Source organism: Saimiri boliviensis, chromosome 2 (assembly GCF_048565385.1).
Source record: "Saimiri boliviensis isolate mSaiBol1 chromosome 2, mSaiBol1.pri, whole genome shotgun sequence".
NCBI classification, from domain to species: Eukaryota; Metazoa; Chordata; class Mammalia; order Primates; family Cebidae; genus Saimiri; species Saimiri boliviensis.
In genome coordinates this window covers 167,970,203-167,994,136 of record NC_133450.1, presented here as the reverse complement: position 1 = coordinate 167,994,136, position 23,934 = coordinate 167,970,203, and the positions used below count along the sequence as shown (strand labels likewise).

The 23,934-nt window shown below is 35.5% G+C and overlaps 1 protein-coding gene across 7 annotated transcripts in view; it reads left to right on the top strand.

Moving 5' to 3' along the window:
- The window catches only part of ZDHHC21 (zDHHC palmitoyltransferase 21), a 143,948-nt gene that overhangs the window by 65,814 nt on the left and 54,200 nt on the right, over positions 1-23,934 (top strand). For 5 of the 7 annotated variants that reach the window (XM_074394852.1, XM_074394850.1, XM_074394848.1 and 2 more), the window contains 2 exons: positions 1,843-1,886; positions 2,430-21,086. The exons of 1 other annotated variant lie outside the window; for it this stretch is intronic. In XM_074394852.1, the coding sequence (XP_074250953.1) occupies positions 1,843-1,886; positions 2,430-2,562 (177 nt within the window). In that variant the 3' untranslated portion in view covers positions 2,563-21,086. Of the gene's footprint in view, positions 1-1,842; positions 21,087-23,934 lie in introns of those variants that run through there. One more of the 7 variants, XM_074394853.1, reaches the window with a different exon arrangement.

The window sequence follows — 23,934 nt, the reverse complement described above, 5'->3', positions numbered from 1 at the left end:
ACCATGCTTATGATGATTTAGTAGATAGTGTTCTAGTTATTTCTGGAAACAGATTCGAGGAAGGTATCAAAAACATTTGAAAATAAAAGCTTTTTCTGTATAAAATCTAAATCTGAAATCTTTAAATTTGATTCTTTTAAAGCCGCAAATAAATCTCTCAGGATTATAAGCAAGTTGCAGTTTCTGCATAGTAAAAATTTCCCTTAATCTTAGCTGGTGATAGTTGTTGGACCTTGCATTTGCCTTATATGCAATGGAATAGTTTCTAGTTTTTAAGTGTTGCCCAAACTGTGATCTTAGGCCATTCATATACCTTTTCTAATAGCATTTCTATTTCATCTTTCTCTTTGACTTCTATTTTATCTTTTTCTTTGCACAAGCTGTTTTAATTGCTCTGGAACAACGTGTCACCATCAAAACTCTAAGAAACCACTAAAATGATTTCACTTACTTCCTTTACAGATATGGAACTTGAGGCCCAAATTTCCTCTAAGACCCTAATAAGTGTTATACGTTTGTAGACTGTGTTTTCATAAAGTCAAACATTTTGAGGAAATTACAGCAGAGCTGAGAAGGGTTAATTATTAATAGAATTATCATTGGATACCATGAATCATAATGTTTGATAGAAAAACTAATATAGAATATATAGCTAATCTATAACTTTTTTAAAAATCCTGGAAAATCTGTAAATGAAACTCTGTTATTGGTAACTAGTTATCTTAAAAGTAGATCCATTTTCTCTAATTTCCTCTTATATAGGCTAACTGTAGTTATGTAACTATTCATAATGAGAATTTAATATGATGAGCTCTTTAACGTCTCTAAAGAGTTGTTTTTGAGTGAAGGTGCTATTTATTGGCATCATTGGAAAAAAGTTTTAGAGCCAACTAAGTTCTTGGGATTTTACTTGTAGCTACAAGTGTTTGTATGAATAGTACTGCTTAATAAGTTCACCTATGTATGAGCAAAATGTTAAGGTTAAAGGGATAAAAAGAAGAAAACTTCTCCAGCTTTTGGTATATTTGAATGAATATACTCTTTTGCACTGTTTCAAAGTATATTTAAAATACAAATAAATTTCTAAAAATAAGATTATATAATTTGTGTTTTTATTATTTGGCTATTGTCATAACAGTTTGCCAATCGAATGATCAGTCTTCTCTTCTGATAACACAAATTAAACCAGCATTTCTAGAAGCAATCTTTTGTTTGTCAAAATGTTTTTCTTATGATCCTTGTAGAAAGCATACAATTTAGAAATTGTATTATTATGAAAAATGTGATTTTTCTGCTAAAAAAGAACTCTGGTCAGTTTAGTTTTCAGAGTAATAGATGTTGTAATACAGCAAATTCATAGATTGCTTTATTGAATTTTGTTGTTGTTTACAGAAGTCTAGAACCAGTAGCACTCTTTGACTCTTAGGCAGTTATCTGTTCATTAGTTTATTTCAGATGTCATTTTTGTATTTATTTTTAATGCATATTCATTGACAGTTAAATTGAAAGTAGTCTGTAGGCTTTCAAATGAATTGTCAAGAAAGCAAGTGTAATAAAAGGTTATATTTTAATGAAGTGCTACTCCCACAGTTTTTGTGAGGTTTTTGTATTTTAAACAGTACTAACCAAATCTTTTTTTTTTTTGCATAATGTTGATTTTGTTTTTCCACGGGGATTCCAGCAATGTGTGAAAGATAATTTAAAATTTATAATACTCATATATAAATGGTTTAAATATTTAGAATATTCTCAGAATAACATTAAAAACGTCATAGAACAGATACAGAATAAAGGCTTAATAACTTTGTTACATCTGAAAAAATAATTTTTTGTTTTTAATAGGATACAACATCTATTGAAAAGATGTCAAACTGTTGTGAAGATATGTAAGTATAAAACTGAAGTGTGCGGTATTCTTATTTAAAAATGGAAACAACTGGACATATTTGAGAAATACGTGATATAGTAGAAAGATAATATAATGATGGCTTTTTCTTGTTGCCTTGTCTGAGGCCTGTGCTAGACAAGCATACCCCAGTCTTACAGTAGGGGTCTTCCAGCCATGATAGTTTTCACACTAAAATGCTGATCATTCTTGTGCCTTGTCTAACTAAAGTAAGTTAAATTATTTGTCCTGAAAGTACATCAAAAGAGATTTGCTACTGTGTTGTTGACATACATTCTGTTAATCCTGAGATTCTCCTCTGCTTCAAAAGTTGCGCTAGGTTGATTGACGACACAGATACAATATCTGTTATCCAGAGTTAAAACTCAGCTGCATGCCATAATGAAAGAAAAGCTGTATTTATGATGCTGGGACACAATTCATCAGAGTCCAGTAATGGATCCCCAGCCAACCTGTATTGTTTTAGCTGACTGAAGTGCACCATGGGAGTGCTGTCTTTCACTAATAATGCTGTCTTCTGTAGATCGAGGCCCCGAAAGCCATGGCAGCAGACCTTCTCAGAAGTTTTTGGCACTCGTTGGAAGATCCTGTGGTTCATTCCTTTCAGGCAGAGGCAACCACTGCGAGTTCCCTACCACTTTGCCAATCATGTCTAAACAGATGGATGGTGGGCACAGATGGGTCCTCCATGCTGGAAATGCGTTACAGGTTTTATGATAATAGAACTATGACAGTCTTCAAGTCAATTAAAATCCACCCACCAATCTTAGGCATCATAATGTGCCCCAGGCTTTATTTTAATAGTGATCTTGATCCTGTTGTGGGACTAATACAAGATCTATATTTAAGTTTTAAAGCATGTTTACTTTCAAATTAGCTTTCCACAGGGATTTCTTTAAATGCTTTTGTTCTTAAACTCAAAAGGCAGTGATTGGGATGAAATAATTGTACATAATTTCTTTAAGTACTGACAATGTTACAGATTCTAATTTATGGTAAATTTCAGATGTTGATTTAAAATTTTCACTTTTAAACAGTACTAACCAAATCTAAATTTAATTTTTCAGGTTTTACAAAAGCTGATACACCTTCTTATAGTATAGATAAATTTTCTGTTTCAAATCCAATTTAAAATAACCTTCCTTTTTATATGTGCTGCAACATTTTAAAAAATGCGGCAGCAAAGGAGTGAACAACAGTAACAAAAAAGGGCAGTGGTTTCTTAGGAGTGGCTAATGTTTTCTTCTTTTTTTCTTCACCAAAACCAAAATAAAAGCACCACTGAAGTAAAACACCCAACTACCTACCTGACTGTAAAGGAAATGTTAAAACTTTTCACAATAATTTTTCCATTTTCACCATTACTGTTGTAATTTTGATTGTGATTAGACTATTCACCTCCAGGAGAACTCCTGACCAATGGGCATGTATTCCTATTTTACCCTAAGATTTTAATGGGCAAAAAGGGGAGAGAATTTGCAATAACTTCACAATTACCTTTTCTAGTGCAGTTACATTAGAATGCATATGTTTTTAAAATGCTAGTGTAACTAGATAATATATAATGTACAGTATAAAGAGGAATATTGTGCTTTTGAAAAGAGTATACTTTTTACTTTTATTTATGTATTAGTAGATGTAAAATTCCACATTGAAGGTTTATATATAGATATTGACCAACTCATATAGAAATTTTATTTATAAGAAGCTACTACTAAAAGAAGTTACTAACTTTTATGTACCTATAATCACCTAAATTAAAATTAAATTTTAATTGTCCGGCTATAATTTGCATTGAGAGACCTTCTACTAGTAGCTAATGTTAGGAAGTGACCCTAAAATAAGAAAATATAATGATCTGGGTTTATCATTATCCTTACACAAATTTACATTACTAATAGTGATGTTCTCTTGGAAGGCACAGAACATTTGTATGAAAAGACATTTAGTATGCTTCGAAAAAAACTCAGCTTTTAATTTTTTTCCATTAGAATACTGCAAAACTCATATATCTTTTAAAAGAATTTATGTACTCACAATCTTTCCCTTGAAGAGAAGATTGAAAGAGTCTACTGTTTATGAACCATGCTAATATTTTCCTTTTAGTTAGTCTTGGAAGTAAGGAATAATACCTGGGAAATAATTAAACAGAAGGTTACCATTGTCAGCCAGCTGGCTGTATTGTGGTTAGTTCTTTCAGAAATTGTAAATATCTTATAACATATTCTGAAATAATAGAGTAAGTTCTTCTCAGAGATGCTAATATTATGTTTTCATGTTCTAATTAGAATACTTTATTACTTAAAAACTCAGAAGTGGCAGATAAACGTATTTATTGGTACTGAAAAAAGATGTAGTGAATTAAATAGAAGAAATATATTTATAAAGCTTATTGAAACACAAAATTAGAATGTTCATGTCAGGCAAATGGGTTGCATTTTGTGCAAGCCAATTGACCACATTTGGCCTGGTGACAGAACTGTTTATAAGGAAGTAATATATAGATAACATAGGTAGATGTCAGTTGAATGCCTTATATTGTGTGCATTCCTTTCAAATAAGGACCTTGAGAAAACAGCAGAGCCAGTGAACATCCCCTAAAAATCTCTGTGGCTAATTTATACTTTATGTGGTAGCAGTAGGTACACTGAAAGGCACTGGGCGGGGTCTGTTTCCTACTCTGATGATTTGTGTTCTTATTTTTCCTAGATTTACCACTTTTAGGGCTTATTCTTTACCCTGTTCCTCTTTACCTTCCCTGGTCCCGATCCCTCTGTACTCAATAACTTTAAATTATTGGACTATAAACTAATACACTAGAAAAGCATATGCTTGTTTTATTTGAGTGGCAGAAATGCTCTCTATTAGTATATTTACATAAGAATATATATTAAAGTATATCTATATATACTTACACTGTAACTTTCAGTATTCCTAAGTCAGCATACCTAACCCTCCTGTTGGTTTTGTTAATTAATTCTTGTTAGACTACTAGAGAGAAACCAACTGGCAGTTTCCTAAGCGTATCTACCGGTGTTCTTTCTGCGCCCTCTTTTGGCTAATTGGTGTAATTATACTGGCACTAGAGATTTACTGCCCTATGAGTAAATAGTATAGCCACATTCTGAACATATCAAAAGTACAAACTTCTGAGGAGTGTATGTATAAAAATGTAAAATTTTATGAAGGTGAACATTTTTTAATGATATTTCTAGTTCTTAAGAATGTGATGACTACTTTGCTTCATTTATATGTATTCTCATTAAATTCTTGTTATCGATCAGTCACAAATTTATATCAGATTAGGATAAACTAAGCCGTTTCATGTATTTTATTTTAAACTTCATTTTGGCAGAGTAATTCCTTAGAATAGGAAAAGCTTTTACCTTTACCAATTTATTACAAAGCAGAAATTTATTGTAGCTACAAAGACAACCAAGTGTCTACTGTGTTTTAACGAATATCTAAAAAACTATATTTAGGTTTTTTTACTCAGTTTTGAAATGATTTGTTTTTACTGGCTCTATTGCCTTAAAATAACACAGAAATTAATGATTCTTTATATACTTTTCCTTTTCTGTTTTTTTTTTTAACTTTCCCAGAGTTATATCTATCGTTTTAGTAATCAATTTATTATGTATTCTGGATAACTATGAAAACAACTAAAGGTGTTGGACGTTAAAAAATAATTGTGAGCAGTGAGATTACTGCTATAATATGTGTGTTGGACTGAAGTATTTCCTTATACACATTCTGTTTGATTTTAAGCAAAATGTATGTTAAAGAATGCTTTTACATTAGTAAAGTCATTATTGGGTTTCAGGAAATGGAAGGTTTTTACCTAGATACTATAAGTTACACCTCCTGAACAATCATATTTGTCATTGTTTTTTGCAAACAAAAATGTTTATGGGCTTCGTATAGGCTTAAGATTTTAGGCAAAAATGGACTGAGTTCAGGACCCCTCAACCAGTAGACATTCAATTAGAGAGCAGTTGGTACTTTGTAACCCAAACTTATAGTTTAAAAATATCAAGTTAGCTGATGTTCCATTGTAATAAAAGTGCTATTTTGCTTAAGAGTTGTATTGAAAATATTTGTGCTTAACATAAGAAATAGCTATTTTAAATTGTAGTTAGCATATTAACCTCTTTTTCAGAAAAAAAGTATAGTTTATTTTTAGTATTAATGAAATAGAGAACATAATACATAATGTTCAGTATAACAGCGGAGTTAAAACACCTGTCAGAATTAACATCAGTGTGTTTTTGCCAATGCATAGAGGCATTTTTCTCTAAGTATGGTAGCTAATGATAACTATTCTTTGTTAGACATTCAAGTCACTTCCATACAAGTAACTAGTTGGCAATATGTTTTATTCCAAAGGGTGTATTAATTCTGAATGCTGATCATGAAGACTTAGGACAATACTTCCAACCAAGAAGTATGAACTGATTTAGATTATGGCCACACAATTTTCTGTGTGTTAGATCATGAGGCAGTTTGAGTGTTTTCATGTGTAGTGCTATAAAATCACAGTGTATCAAGCTCTGGTTTAATATGCCATTCATATTAATTAACAGAGCTGCTAGTCTCTCTCTGGAGCCTGCTCTAGTCTCTGCTTCTCTTGTGCTTCCTGTGTCAATAGATTACTTAGCTCAAGTTTACCAAATTTAATAACCTATAGTTACTTTATTAAATACATTTCTGACATGACCTCTAATATACATAGATATATCTAGAATTTATTTGATAAAATTCACACATACTAACATTAAGTAGTTTGCTAATAGATACAAATGTTAGATTTTCACACAACTCTACTACTACTGCTTTAAAAAATATATAAGTATTGGTAAATGTAGCTAATAAGCCGTGTACATTTAATGTGTTCTACTTGCTAGTATTAACTGTATAATTAATGAATGTGTTATTTAATGCCCAAGTTTGTTAACTTTTATTCTAGAAATCATCCTCTGAATTTATCTATAAATCACAAATTTCATTGTGCTCTACAGTCATTCTCAGTTGAATTCTAGAATACTCTACAATACCATGTGAGAAAGTATTAGAACCAACTTGCTTGAAGTATTTTGAACCAATGTTGTAATTCTGTATATTAATCAGTATTTAGCATTTCTGCTGCTTTTGAGGTGATGATGGTTTAACTTCAGGAAAGTGACATTTCTCTGACTTCTTTATCACTGTGCAGTTTTTAACAACAAAACTTACTACATCTTTGTTAGTTCTTCAGATGTTGCAATACTGCCCGCTTATTTGAAACAGAAATAACAGTGGTATTTAAAAAGTCATTAATATTACTGATATTTTCCAGTATCATTATTTTTTTAACTATTATGTTCTTTTTGCGTTGTCTACCCTAGAGAATAGGTACAAATGAGTAGTGAGTATCTAAAAACTTACTAAGATGGAGAGAAGGCTGGATGGTGCATGAATAATCACCATCGCAGCAACAGAGTTGACTGGAGCCAGTTTCTGACGTCAGAAAATCTCTTTGCTGTAATCATTTTAGCCTTATCTCTTATTTATACCATTTTTACTGGAAGAGTTGTTAGTGCATATAAATATTTAGTTTGAATTATTTAACTTAAGGAATTTATATTGCTGTTTCTCTTCAGTTGGTCAGATGCCTTTGAGAAATATTTTACTTTTAAATATCATAATTGTGTAGAGTGTGTTAACATGAAGTGTTAAAAATAATGTTGAAAATGCAGCTATTTAATGTAGAGGAGAAATGAATAGGTTGCCCAAAGTTTGAAAAAACTGGCACCTTTTCTGGAAATCTCTTATTGCAAAGAAAAGATACTGAGTGTATAGAAAATTTTGTCACTGGAGGAAAAATAAACAATATGCATATAAGGGTGGCTTTCACTTTAACATTTGAGATATTTTGGAGTTCTTGATACCTTGAAGGTCTCCATTTCTATTGTTATTTTGAATACCTGTAACATGTAATGTTGTGCTTACAACAGTTCAACACTGATTTTTTTGGTATTGATAGCTTTACATATAAACAAAGATGTGGACAAATAGCTTAACAAAAGTTGTGGGCTTTTTTGTAGCTTTGCCTGCCTGTTTGACTAAATACAAGGTTTAATTGTTTGCTGGCTGTTAACTAAAAGGAAAGCCTATCTGCGTATTGCAAGCTATATATTTTTGCCAGTATCCATTGGATGGTATTTTAACCTACTGGTGCCTGAAGTTAGTGTCTTACAACCTCAACAACTCTGAAACATCCTGGTGCTATTCACTTTAGCGTTGAGTGACATTTTTAATTCCTGTACCAAAGAGTTAATTTTCTTTTTGGTTGAATGAGTTTTCTTCTCACATCGTTGTGTGTTTATAAAGTAGAATTTAATGTTACTGAGAACAGTCTGATTAAGAGATCTTATTTTTTGCATGCTGCTGTGACAATTTAATGGATTTTAAATGTTTCTCATTTGGACTTTTTTAAGTTAGGCATGTATGGATTTTAATTTTGTATTTTAATATAGCTTGGCTACTTTAAAAGGTAGTTTGATAGGCTGAAATTACAAAAGATTATTGAAGCACTTTTCACGAGTATTTTATTTCTGCAACAATAAAAAAGTAAGAACTAATTTATATAAATGAACAATACAGCTTATTGGGCACTTTAATGAATACTGAAAAAAAATACTAAAGTGAAGAGTTAAGGGTTCATTCTGATTACAGATCAAGAATTCAGCATATGTGTGTGTGTATAATCTTTAGTGGCTTTAAAGAATAATTGCCATTTGTCTACTTTGCAAATAAAGATAAAGTAAAAGAACACCCTTAAAATATATGTATGTGTACATATATATACATATATGTGTGTATAGATATATATATAGAGAGAGACATACAGAGAGAGAGAGAGAGAGAGAGAGAGAGAGAGAGATGGATGCTTTCCCAAGAGGAAATATATATCTTGATTTAAGCAAAACTGATAACAGAATATTGAACTTTATGAAAAAAGTCTGGCTATTGTTACTCACTTTACGTAGAAAGTTAGAGTAAGATTACTTTTACAACTAATTTTGCTTAGTAGTTTATTTTACGAAGATGAAAAACACCCTTTAAGTGTACTTGTAATTTAAAGTACTTTTGAAATGTAGTTGTCCAAATGTAATACTGCTATGTATACTATTTTGGTTCCAAATTTTTCCCTTTAAAACTCTCAAAACACTCTGTGTCCTTAAAACTGCAGCTAAAATGGTTAATGAGTCTGGCAAGAAGGTGACAGTGTGTGTGTTAGAAAAGTAGACAATCACATTTGAATATTTTTCGCATTATTATTAGCTAAAATCAACCTTTCCTTGACTGTAGATACAATATGTGGTTTTGCAGTGAATTCTGAATGGAAAAAAAGAATGAAGTCTTAAATTTATGTGAAATATGGCTTCAGGTCATTTGAATGATATGTAGAAATCTAGATGAACATATCATTAGAGGTGAAGGCAAAATTTGTTTGAAAGCCTAATGAGGTGAAGCAACATTGTCTCTCTCTAATCTGCCAACAATATTCCCTAGATTGTGTTGCCACTATATTGATTCTGAGTAATTTGGCTTGTTTATGCATGATTTAAATGCATGTGGCTGAATGCAGTACTTTTTCAAGTTACTGGGTAATAGAAAATTCACTTCTGTTTACTGTCTCCCAGAGATGAACGTTTAAAAGAAAAAAAATTCTACTTTACCATGTGTAAGAATAAAGCAACTAGATGATACGAAAGTATCTGATGAAAAATTTTCATCAGAATCAGAGATACTCAGACAAGTGAACTGCAAATCTAACATGAGGGGACAAAGATAGGCTCTTGCAAGGACAGAGCACACATGGATCATGCTGTCTGAGCTCACTTTGTGTCCCTGGAATTGGTCTTTTTTGTGTATGATCTGACTGGCAAGTTTAATGAATAGCCAAAATCTGTTGTTATTTTGAGGATCCTAAAATTGCGTGTGAACCCCAAGTTCTGTCTAGCATTATATTCCTAAAATACTTTTATTTTAATAGTGGTATGTTCCAAGTGCCATATGAAGATCCTGTTTTTAAATTTGTCAGGCATTTTATTATTCAGTGCATAATATGTATAGATCTGAGTGCTGTTTTTCTTGCATTGTTTGTTATTTTTTACCTTGTCTTTCCCATAAGAGAATGTAAAGAAAATCTTCACCAAGATTTCTAGTGCTAATGGTAATTAGGAAAATAGTAGTTGAGAGATATAAGAATAGATTGAGAAGAGGGAGTAAAATGGGTGAAAATGACAAGTGGGAACCATGTAGTTGAGATATATTTGTTTAGATGAAAAGTCTACACCGGTTCTTAATACGAAAAACAAACCATGTATCTACCTTAAGAACAATGTTGTTTTTAATTTATTGTAGTGATTTAGTTTTATTCATGTAATATTTCAGTTTTATTTGCAGATTGTTTTTAATTTAAATTGTGAAATTTTTACTTCTCAAAATGTATTACGTACTGTATTTTTTGAAATCTTATTTTTAAATAAATATTTTTTAAAAACGTAGGACTGTTTTTCTCCCATTACGTTTTTATTTAAGAAAATAAACCCAAATTCTAGATTTCAGCACTACCAATGTGGTAGTAGGACACTTTAAAAAATGTTATACAATGTGGATAATTATTCATGATTACTAGCCTTGGGATATTGTTCTACCGTAATCCCAAAATTCATTAAGTATTCAAAAAGAACTAGATGTACCTACTAGGGTTGAAATTGACAAACAGAGTATTTCTAGTTAGGCATATTTATCTTAGTGGATTTAGTTACCCAATTTATTTAATATTATTGTGACAGACACTATTGTATAGAGGTATTTTTTCTTAGGGGAATAATTTACGTGCAATAAAATGCAGAGACTTTGTTTATACCTAGGCACTATTTTAGATCTGGGAATATTGAATAAAAGCCTTTGTTCCTATGAAATTATATTCTAGTAGCTTTTTGTTGACAAATTTTCTCTAATCCTAAATTAAATGCTTCACTTGTAGGAAGTCACAAAGAAGTAAACATGAGTTGGCAAAAAAAAAAAAAAAAAAATCATTAGCTCTGAAAAGACAATCAGTAGGTCTTACAAACAGCAAATTAGTAGAAACTGCCCTGAAAGACAGGGGTTTAACTTTATTTTTTAAATTCTTTTTAAAAGTTTTTTTACCAGAAAAGTAATTTTGAAAAATATTCTAGATTAGTAGATAAATTTATTTGCTAGATTTGCAGATAGAACTATAAATTTTGCTTTATTGGTAAGTCAAAGCAGAAAGTTTGCCTTCTGACAAACTTTCAAGTGTTATAAATCTTTAATCTTGTGTCTTTTGCAATTTCCTTTGTTTTGATTCTAAGTATCATTTATAATAATGCTTTCTTAGTGCTGATAAGTTACAGTAGTTCTCAAACTTTTTGGTCTCAGGACTCCTTTACATTCATAAAGTTCATTGCAGGCCCCAAAGAATTTTTGCTTATGTAAGTCGTGTTTATCAGTATTTATTGTATTAGAAAATAAAACTCATCAGGACCTAGGAGAATTTGAAAAAAAAGGCGGGGAGAGGAATTAAATAGCACCTAATTCATTTAAACATAAACTGATTACATGTTAGCATGAATAACAAATATTTTTATTTAGAAACCCATGATTTTACATTGCTGCAAAGCTTTCATAGCTGCCTTCGTAGAAGTAGTTTGGGTTTCATGCTGCTGCATTACACCGGTTGAATTGTTATTTTGTTAGAAGTATCTGGAGAAGTCTGGTCTTATGCAGATAATGTAGTTGGGAAAAGGAATAGTATTCTAATCTTTTCAAGTAACTAGATATTCTACTCTGGTACTACACAAAAACTCAAATGATGGCTTCTTAAAGTTTAGTTAGTTACAATGTGGAGTCAGAAACAATACTAGGAAACTTCATATTCTTAAAATTCACTGGTCTCTTTTTCATTTTGGAAAGTTCTTTTAGCCATACAAAATAAAATTAAATTCATTAATATTACCAATGGCTTGTTAGAAAAGTAAGTATTGGGAGGCAGTTAGGTTCGTGATGACAGACTGTATTTTTCACAATACTAATTTTTATGTGAATACTTGAATTTTATGATTGGCAACCACATACTACCAGTAGTTGTCTTGAAGTGACAGATTACCTTCACTTATTTTTGAGAAAATGCTTGCCAAATACCCAAGTCTGAAAAAGTGTGGTTTGTCAGTCATTCCTTCAAGTATAAAACGGTGTTCCATGAAAAAAAGTGGCTAGTTCAGCTTGCAACTCAAATAGTCACACAAGTTCTTTTCTTTAGTCATACGCAATTAATCTCTGGAATTCACCTGAAGAGCTTTATGTGTACTTCCATTTTGTCAAACAGAATATTTAAAATGTGCTCAAGAACAAGCTTTAGTAAAATTAATGGTTTTTACTGTTTCATCTGTATTATTACTAAGTGAAAAATGGCTTGTCACTTTTTTTTTTTTTTAAGCTAAAGTGTGTTTTAATCTAGTTAATTTGGCTCTGGGGAGGAAAACAATGGGAGAAGGTAGAGCAGAACTGCATACATTTGAGACTAGATTCATTTACTCTGACAAGTGAGAAGAAATATCCGCTGCATAAAAATAATTTGTATCTGCATATTCCAGCAGATACAAATTTTGAACACTTAAAATGTGTATCCTTCACAGATTCATACCTACTTAGCCTTGTTATAAAGAAGCAAAAAGTAAAAATACATGATAGCATTATAAGAGTACAGAATCATTTGAGAAGCTGCCAGATACTGTAGATGAACAAATGCATACAAATGCTGCTCTAGGCTGACCAATTACCCATATGAGCAGCAATTATATTAGTGTGCAAGGGCAATTGGAGGGAAAATTGGACCCTGTAGACATCCAGCTGAGCAAACAGTACTGAGGAAGGATAGAGGATATGTGTTAGTTTGGAAAAAATCTAAGCTAACTTAGAAAAATATTTGTATCAGTCACAGCACATTCTTTGTATGTGCTCTGGATAACTAGTATTTTCAAATTAGGCCCCTTCTCCAAACAAGAAAGCACCTCTGCTTAAAGATCAAACACCATAAAAATAGCAATGTGTTTTGAATTTTAAAGCCAGACTATTGAGGAAATTAGGAACTTGAAATAATACAATTCCAAGCACTCAGATATTACTGTAGATAGGCATTTGAGTGTATCTTTAGTAGTAAGTTTAATTGTAGCACGTTTTGGGTGATATTTATCCTTCTTAGTATTTAAATTTACAACTTTAAAAAATTAGATGTGTTCTCTCCTTCCCAAAGTAGCTACTGGCCATAACTGAATGTTTGAGTACCTAATATGAGCTGGAGGTTTTACAGATCCACGCTGAAACTGAGTGAGTAATCCTGGGTGAAGTCATGCCCAACAAGTTAATGAAATTTGTTGTATAGCCTGTGTCAGCTTTGTAACTGTAGATCAGATACCCTCATTATGTTAAACAGGTTCATATTTTAATGCTATCTAGAAGTAACCAATATCAGGGATTTTTGGTTGGTCTACACTTGTAACTTGATGTCCATCTTTAAGAGAATTCTTCAGTGTTCAAAAGCATTTCAGATATTCTCATCGTGGAAAAGTACCCACAATGTGGAAAATACTGATCCAGTCAGTACAGTACTGTGCTGCGAAGTGCTCTAATTTTTGTCATTTACTTTTCATGGGCATTTTTTACATTTGAAAGTCTCCAGTAATTTGGGTGATCACTTGTAGGAGGCTTCCAAAAGGGTCTTCAGTGATCCCCACTTTCTGGTATTCACAGCCTTGTAGAATCTTCTTTTCCCTCCTCAGAGGTGAATGCTGTTTTAAACATGGTATGTAACATTCTGATTCATGTTTTCATACTTTATGTAAACATGAAAAATATTTTGTTTGATCAGTTTTTGAAATTTGTATAACCCCTCCCACAACAGCCCTGATCTCTTGTCCCTACTTTCCCCTGGCCCCCATAGAACTTACTGCCATTTAGAACAAAATGGAGAAAATGCCCGTTACCAAAATCTTCACTCCCACCCTCCTTCCCAAAAGTAGCTACTAGCCATAATTTGGTGTGCATCATTCCACTTCCCTTTTTTCACATGATCATATGTTACGTGATATATTCCTGTCATATAATGATATATGGTTATTCCTATTAACACGTAATAACTTTTTTTTTTTTTGAGACAGGGTCTGCCTCTGTCATCCAGGCTGGAGTGTAGTGGTGCAATCTCAGCTCACTGCAGCTTCCACCTCCCAGGCTCAAGCCATTCTCCCATACCCAGCTAATTTTTATATTTTTTGTAGAGTTGAGGTTTTGCCATGTTGCCCAGGCTGGTCTCCATTTCCTGAGCTCAAGCAATCTGCCCATCTTGGCTGCCCAAAGTGCTGGATTATAGACATGAGCCACCATGCCCAGCCTCTTCTTTTCTGTACAGTTCATCATATCAGTAAACAGATTTTCTTTTGCTATTAGTAACAGTGCTATGGAGGACAGTCTCGTGCAGAAATATTTGTGCCCATTTGCTAGTATTTCTATAGGTAAAGTCTAGACATGAAATTGACAAGTAAAAAGATGTACATATTTTTTATTTTGATAGGAAATACCAAAATATCTTCCAAAATTCTTTACACACATTCTCAAATCAGTACTACTAATTTTGAAAATTTGGAGCAAAGTAATAGAGGTGAGCGTCTGTTTTTTTTCCTCTTGCGTATTCCTTGTTTATGGTTTTTGACTAGGTTGTTTACCTTGTTGAATGTTAGTAACTTTTTATTAATATATTTTCTGGATATTATTTTTTAAATCTATTTAATAGGTTTCTAAATTTTAGCCAAGTCTCTTGCTTTTCTTTATGGTGATTGTTGCTGTTACTTTTGCTGTATAACAATCCCAAACTTAGTGACATAAAACAACCAACCATTTTTAAAAAATTTATTTATTATCCTTTAAGTTCTGGGGTATATGGGCAGATCGTGCAGGTTTGTTACATAGGTATATACATGCCATGGTGGTGGTTTGCTGCATCCATCACCCCGTCATCTACCTTAGGTACTTCTCCTAATGCTATCCCTTCCCAATACCCCCACCCCCTGCTATTCCTCCTCTAGCCCCCCACCCACCAGGTCCTTGTGTGTGATGCTCCCCTCCCTGTGTCCGTGTATTCTCGTTGTTCAACACCCACCTGTGAGTGAGAACATGCGATGTTTGATTTTCTGTTCTTGTGTCAGTTTGCTGAGAATGATGGTTTCCAGATTCATCCTTGACCCTGCAAAGGACATGAACTCATTGTTTTTTATGGCTGCATAGTATTCCATGGTGTATATATGCCACATTTTCCTTGTCCAGTCTATCATTGATGGGCATTTGGGTTGGTTCCAAGTCTTTGCTATTGTGAACAATGAATGCTGCAATAAATGTGTGCATGTGTCTTTATAATAGAATATTATATTATAATATAATCCTTTGGGTATATACCCAGTAATGGGATTGCTGGGTCAAATGCTGTTTCTATTTTTAGATCCTTGAGGAACTGCCACACTGTCTTCCACAATGGTTGAATTAATTTACACTCCCACCAACAGTGTAAAAGTGTTCCTATTTCTCCACATCCTCTCCAGCATCTGTTGTCTCCAAATTTTTTAATGATTGCCATTCTAACTGGCATGAGGTGGTATCTCAATGTGGTTTTGATTTGCATTTCTCTAATGACCAGTGATAATGAGCTTTACCATTTTTTTAATGATCATTGTTTCTCTGGGCCAGGCATTCAGAAAGGGCACAGAAGCTTTTCTTTGTTCCATGGTGAAGACTGAAAGACCGTGGAAGATTCTATGGCTGGCAACTGCAATCAACAGAAGCCTCATTTACTCACACAACTGTTGGTTGATGCTAGCTGTCAGCTGAGAGCTCAGCTTGGGCTATCATCCAGAACATGTACACATACTTCTCCATGTCACTGGGCTTCCTTACAGCATGGTGGCTAAGTTCTAGAAGACAGTGGCCCAAGAGAACCAGAAAGAAATGATACCGCCTTTTATCACCTAGTTTAAGACGTCACAAACCTGCTGTAGTCACAAGCTTGCCCAGAGTAGTGGGAGAAAACATAGACTCTATTTCATAGGAATAGTGTCAGAGTCACATTTCACAGGAAAAGTAGGATGGAAGATATTGTTGAGGATGTCTTTGGAAAATTAAATTTGCCCAATCATTATGTTGCATGGAAGCACTAAACTACCTTGAAGTTTAATAGTTTTCATTATGTCTTCTAGGTTTTATTACCTTGTTTAGAAAGGCCTTTCCTAAATCAAAATTGTGTATTTTCCTTCATTAAAAAAAAACAAAACTGCTATTTTTGTTTTTTTAAATACTATGCTCTTGAATCCATTTGGAGTTTATTTTCATAAACTCCAATGTAGCTTAATTTTTATAAATGTCAATGTTTTGCATATTTTTGGAAACTTTTGTTTCTATAATAGTGTATAGTGAGAAAATTATTTCAGATGAACAAAATATTAACAGCACATAAGATCTGAGAGTATAAATCTCCCAAAAGAAAACATAGGGAAAAAGCTTCATAACATTGTTGACTTCTTCGAGAACACCAAAAGCACAAGCAATAAAAGCAAATGTAGACAAGTGGGGCTATATTAACTTTCAAAGCTTCTGCACAGCTACGGAGAGTTAATAGAATCAAAAGGCAGCCTATCAAATGGGAGAAGATATTTTCAAACCACATATTTACTAAGAGGTTAATCAAAATACAAAAGGAGCTTCTACAACTTAATAGCAAGAAAAAAATCCATATAAAGCCTGATTAAATAATAGGCAAAGGACTTTAATAGATATTTCCTCAAGGAAGACACACAAATGACAAACAGGTACACGAAGAGATGCTCGACATCACTCTTAGAGAATGTAAAACTACAACGAGGTATCATCTCACAATTGTTAGAATGGCCATTTGAAAAAATCATGTTGGTGAGGATGTGAAGACATTGGAATCCTTTGGTACTGTTACTGGGGGTGTAAAATGGTACAGCAGTTTTGAAAAACAGTATGGAAGTTCCTCAAAGAATTAAAAATAGAAATGCTATATGATCCAGGATTCCCACTTCTGGATATTTTTCCCAAAAAAATTGATATCAGGATCTTGAAGAGATCTTTGCACTCCCCAGTTCATTGATGTGTTATTCGTAATAGCCAAGAGATGGAAACAACCAAAATGCCTATTGATGGGTGAATGAATTTAGAAAATTTGGTATATACACACAATGGAATGTTATTCAGCCATAGAAAAGGAAGGAAATACTGTTAGATACTACAGTTCAACCTTGAAAACATTTTGCTAAGTGAAATAAGCCAGCCACAGAAGGACAAATGTTGAATGATTTCACCAATATGTTTAGCATACACTCATATATATAGCAGTAGGATGGTGGCTGCTGTGAGCAGGGATAATTGGGGAACTGTTGTTCAAAGGGTGTAGAGTTTCAGTCATGCAAGCTTAAAAAGTTCTAGAGCTCTGTTGTACAACATTATGCTTATAGTACTCCACTACACTTAAATTTTTTTAACAATACTGTATATTTAAAAATTTACTGAGGATTGATCTCATGTGCTTTTTACCACAGTGCAAAATAACGTGAAGTATAAAAAATAAGATTTGAAGCGTTTAATACTAAATTTATATAATTAAAAAAACCAAGATAAATCACATATTAATATTTTGCTTTCTTTGTTTCAGTTTTCTCACTTTGTTTTCTAAAAACACGAAATATTACAGATACATCTAAATCCTCATTCTGCAGTTTTCTTCTCCAGAGCTACCCACCATCCTAAAGCCAGTGTGAATTATTTTCATGAATATTTTTGTGCTTTCACAATGTATGTAGCATCCGTAAATGATACTATTTTAAAATTTTACATTTATGTAAATTTTAATCAGCATCATATTTTTTAAACGAAATATCTTTATTCATGTAGATCTGGACCATTCATTATAAATCCCACAGAACAGTTATTTGAATAAGCTGTAGTTTATATATTATTTACTAAGAGGATTATTTCCTTTGTTATTAACTTGTTGAAAGAGGAGTGAAATAGTGGAATGGTAAGGTATGTGCATCTTCAACTGTAAAAGCTTTCCCAAATTGCTCTTTAAAGTAGTCAAACCAATTTGTACTCCAACCAACATATATATCATTTCTTCTTCCCCCACATCCTCACTAACACTTGATAACATTATATATAATGAATTTTCCCAGTTTGTTATTGATCTATATTTTTGCATCATTTGCCAATCCAATCATTTGCCAGGAATCTAATGTAATTTTCTGGAAAATGTCTTTGTAAATATCAAGAGAAAAAGTGAATAAACACATGACTCTACGAACTCAATAATTCATTAAGGATATGTTTTCTTAAAAAGACAAGGGATGCATCAACATCTAAGAGTATAAATATGAATCAAAAATTATGTTCTTATTAGGTAGCCAGAGACAAACCACATTAAACAATACTTAGAGTTTGACCTTTACTCTAAGGTTCAGGATCGACTTGATTGTATTTGTTCCTTAATAAAGAGTAGTAATTCCATTTCTTTATCTTTCACAGGTAGAATTAATTTTGTAAAGTCCTTGCAAAAATAAGTATTGCCTGTTGAGATTGTATTTTTATATTTTGTTTATCTAGCAAACCACGGTTAACGCAATAATTTATATATCATATGTGGGTAAATTAATGAGCTTTGGTTGCATTTATGTAAAAGTAGTTGAATCCAAATCTTTCACATTACAGATGTGCTTGTGACTGGGTTTTCACAGGAGTAAAACCCACAGTGTGGAAAAATGTCACAGCAATTTTTTGTTTAGTACATTTTTTCATATCTGGTTTGCAGTGTCACTTGTGTCCTTGAAGTATAGCAAATCTTTAATTCTTCTAGTGGTTATGTTAAAAATTTTGGAAGCATTTACCTATATTTTTCTAATTGTAATATTCATGTAATATTCATTTAAGAAATGGTATCTGCTAGTATCCCCTCCCATTTGAAATAAGAAATTCTCGTGCTATGTTTTTCAGCTCCATCAGGTCATTTATATTCTTCTCTAAGCTGGTTATTGTAGTTAGCAATTCCTCTAACCTTTTTTTTTCAAGGTTCTGAGCTTCCTTGCTTTGGGTTAAAACATTCTTCTTTAGCTTGGAGGAGTTTGCTATTACCCACCTTCTGAAGCCTACTTCTGTCAATTCATCAAACTCATTCTCTGTCCAGTTTTGTTCCGTTGCTGGTGAGGAGTTGGAATCCTTTGAAAGAGAAGAGGCATTCTGGTTTTTAGAATTTTCTGCCTTTTTGCACTGTTTTTTCTTCATCTCTGTGGGTTTCTCTACCTTTGGTCTTTGATGTTGGTGAGCTTCAGCTGGGGTTTTCGTGTGGATGTCCTTTTTGTTGATGTTGATGCTATTCCTTTCTGTTTGTTAGTTTTCCTTCTAACAGGCTCCTCTGCTGCAGATCTGCTGGAGTTTGCTGGAGGTCCACTCCAGACCCATCTGCCTGGGTATCACCATCACAAGCTGTAGAACAGCAAAGAATGCTGCCTGTTCCTTCCTCTGGAAGCTTTGTCCCAGAGGGACATCATCCACATGCCAGCTGGAGCTCTCCCATATGAGGTGTCTGTCAACCCCTGCTGGGAGATATCGCCCCATCAGGAGGCATGGGGGTCAGGGACCCACTTGAGGACGCAATCTTTCCCTTTACAGAGCTTGAGCACTGTGCTAGGAGATCTGCATCTCTCTTCAGAGCCAGCAGACAGGAACATTTAAGTCTGCTGAAGTTGCCACAGCTGCTCATTCCCTCAGGTGCTCTGTCCCAGGGAGATAGGAGTTTTATCTGTAAGCTTCTGACTGAGGCTGCTGCCTTTCTTTCAGAGATGCTCTGCCCAGAAAGGAGGAATCTAGAGAGGCAGCCTGGCTACAGCAGCTTTGTAGCACTGCGGTGGGCTCTGTCCAGTTTGAACTTCCCAGTGGCTTTGTTTACACTGTGAGCAGAAAACTGCCTACTAAAGCTTCAGTAATGGTGGACACCCCTCCCCACACCAAGCTTGAGCATACCAGGTCAACTTCAGACTGCTGTGCTGGTGGTGAGAATTTCAAGCCAGTAGTCTTAGCTTGTTGGGCTTTGTTGGGGTGGGATCTGCCAAGCTAGACCACTTGGCTCCCTGGCTTCAGCCCCTTTTCCAGGGGAGTGAATGATTCTATCTCATTGACGTTCCAGGCGCCACTGGGGCATGAAAAAAAAAAAAAAAAAAAAAAAAAAACTCCTGCTGCTAGCTCAGTGTCTGCATAAACAGCCATCCAGTTTTGTGCTTGAAACTCAGGGCCCTAGTGGCTTAGGCACCCGAGGGAATCTCCTGGTCTGTGAGTTGTGAAGACCATGGGAAAAGCATAGTATCTGGGGTGGAATGCACCATCCCTCACGGCACAATCCTTCACGGCTTCCCTTGGCTAGGGGAGGGAGTTCCCCAGCTGCTTGTGCTTCCCAGGTGAGGCAATGCTCCATCCTGCTTCTACTCATGTGTTACACCCTCTGTCTGTCTAACCAGTCCCAATGAGATGAGCCAGGTACCTCAGTTGGAAATGCAGAAATCACCTATCTTCTGTGTTGATCTCACTGGGAGCTGAAGACTGGCGCTGTTCCTATTTGGCCATCTTGCCAGCCTCATAAAGGCACTTCTTACATGGCAGCATCAAGGGAGAATCATGTTCTTTTTTATATTTATCTGTTTGTTAAATTTCTCACTCAGGGATGGGTGAGGTGGCTCACATCTGTAATCCTTGCACTTTGGAAGGCCAAGGTGGGAGGATTGCTTGAGCTCAGGAGTTTGAGACCAGCCTGGGTGACATGGTGAAACCCTGTCTCTACAAAAAAATAAAATAAAATAAAAAAATAAAAAAATAAAAAAAATTATCCAGGCATGGCATGGCACGTGCTTGTGGTCCCAGCTACTTGGGAGGCTGGGGTGGGAGGATTACCTGTGCTGGGAGAGATTGAGGCTGCAGTGTGAGCTGTGATTGTGCCACTGCACTCTAACTCAGGTGACAGAGTGAGACCCTGTCTTAAAAATAAATAAAACCGTTAAATAAATTGTTCATTCAGATTATGAATTGCTTTTCTAAATTTTGTGTAGTTTGTCTTCTATTTCATTGAGCTTCTTTAATATCATTATTCTGCATTTTTTCGAGGCATTTCATAGATTTTTTGTTGTTGTTGGAATCTTTTGGTGGAGAATCATTGTGTTCTTTTGAGGTGTCACATTTCCCTGCTTTTTCTTGTTTCTTGCGTCCTTACCTTGGTATCTGCACATCTCATGTAATAGTTGCTTCTTCCTTTTTTATGGATTGGCTTTCATAGGGAAAGACTTTTTCCTATAGATGTATCTGTAGTGTTGGTTGAGTAGAGCACTTTGGTTTTGATTCTGAGTGGGCACAGTAGTGCAGTTGTATTTTTTCTATGCTTGTAATCAGCATCAGTAGTGTCTGTGAGTTCACAGTAGCTTAGGCGATGGTTGTTAGTGAAGGGTGTGATGAGGCTTTGCTGGAGATGAGGACACCAGGTGGGCTAGTACTCAGTCAACAGTGGTAGATGCAGTTGGCCAGGTATGTTGGCCCTTGGGCCTTTGGACAGCATAAATGGACACTGTAATAGTAGGTCTAGGTGGAGTAATCCTTGACCCTCCAGGCAGCTTGCTCTGGGCTGGTTGTGGAGGCAGTGGGTCAGACAGGTCGGTGGGCCCTTGGACCTTTGGTTCAGTATGTATGGCTTTGATGATGCCAGTAGTGGTCGTGGGCCAACCCTCAGGCCCCCAAGCAGCATGTGTGGGCATCAGCTGTTGTGGCAGTGAGCTGGGCAGGCAAGTTCTCTGGCCACCAAGTTGTTTGGAGAGAGAGGGCATGTTAGCAGTGGTGGGTAGAGTGGGTCACTTCTCAGGTACCCAGATGACATGTCTGGGTATTGGCAGGCTGGATGAGTCTGTCTTTAGGCTCTCAGAAGATAGGCACAGGTGGTGGTGGTGGGCAGAGCAGGCCTGTTGTCAGGCCCATGTTGCTGTGTGTGACTGCCAGGCGTGGCAGGTAGGGCAGATCAATTCTCAGGCTCTTGAATGGATAGAGGCAACAGTTGCAGTGGGTGGGACAGACCTGACCTCAGACTGCTCGATGGTATGTGCAGGTGCCAGCAGTGAGGGCTGAGGCAGACCTGTTCTCAGGCCCCTGTGTGGCACTGGGGCAAGCTGGTCCATAGGTCCCCTGAAAGCACATGCAGGTGTGCAGCGACTCTGCTGCTGGGGAAGGGACTGGGTTTCTGTCAGTGGCAGTGGCCCAAGGCCAGCTGCTCTCAGACTGTGAAGAGTGTGTGCTCAGCTCCCTTTGTCCCAGAGCAGCCTCTCTGGTGCACTGCACTGTCTGTTCCCTGGGATGTAGGACACTAGTTGGGCTACAGTGCTGGGTCCCCAGCCACACTGCTGAGTCTAGCCAGCATTGTGCTCCTGCAGTCCTCTTGGTGGATGTGGTAGAATGGCAGTAAGGCTTCAGCGATGTGGAGACACAACAGGGTGTTGGGCCCCAGGGAAGACTGTAGTCTGGTGGGAGCTGAGCTCCCAAATGGTACCCTGCTATAGTTGTTTGAGTCTCAGGGGGTGTGTGGACCCAAACAAACTCCCTCTCTGACAATGCTATTGTATGGACTCCAGGCATTTCCCTATACTAGTCTCAGGGCCTGCGAGGGCTGAGGGGCTCTTCCTGGGCTAAGATTGCAAGAGTCTGCAGTGGAAAAGTGAACTACCGGGGGATCTCTCACTTACCTTTTCCCTGAACTGGAATGTTTCTCTTGGCTATGAGCCTGTCTCAACCAGGCTGACTGCTTCACTTCTCTCTCCTTATATGGCTCAGAAGTCCTGATGCTGCCCTACTGAATCTCAGTGTTCTCTCTAAGGCACTCTATTCAGTGTGTGATCATCTACTCACTGTTTTGGTCCTTTCTGGAGGAGGCAAGTGCCAGGCACCTGTAGCCACCAGCCAGTAATTTATTCTATTAGGAATTCTGGGATATTTTGTTCTCTGTTTTGGGGGTTTTATTTATTTATTTATTTATTTTCAGAATTCTTTGCTTTTCTTAATCAGACAGTTCCAATGCAATTTCCAGGAATGAAGCAATAGACAAAGGAATTCTTCCTGTCTGAATACAGGCATTTGTTGGTCAAGCTCTTGCTAGTTTTCTTATTTTCTCTGGGGCGAGGACCAGGAGGTGGTACCAGATCATAGTCCCCACTGTTCTTTCCAGAAGCACCAGTGCATACTCTCACTGTTCTGCTCTTGGAGAGTTAGCCTGTCATACACAAAAGCTGTGTGTGTGTGTATGTGGGAGGTTTTCTAGGGACACCACCTATTCCCAGCTAGCTGTCCTTACCTTACACACACTTCTTCAGGGCACTGGGCCCTGTCTCGTCATACCAACACCTTAGGGGCTTTCGTGAGGTGCCGCCTCAGGTTGCCACTGAAGAATGATGCTGCATCTACCACTGCTACAGAAGGAGTAGGTGAAAAGACACTGGAGGTCATACTCATTCTGCTGTTCCATTTTGTTGCTAGGCCAAATTCCATTGTTGCCAGTCCTCAATTTGTTATCTCTTTATTTACTATAAACATTTGGGTTGCTTTCCATTTTTTCTACTACATATACAACTGCCATGAGCATTCACGTACAAGTCTTTGTAAAGAAGTGTTTTCATTTCCCTTGGATAAATGCCTTAGAGTAGAATTACTGGGTTGAATGGTAGGTTTGTTTGATTTAATAAGAAACTGCCAGATTTTCCATGATCATGCCATTTTACACTCTCACCAGCAATGTATGAGTGTTCCAGTTGCTCCATGTATTTTCCAGCACTTGGCATTATAGGTCTTTTTAAGTTTAAGCCACTCTAGTATATCTGGTTGTG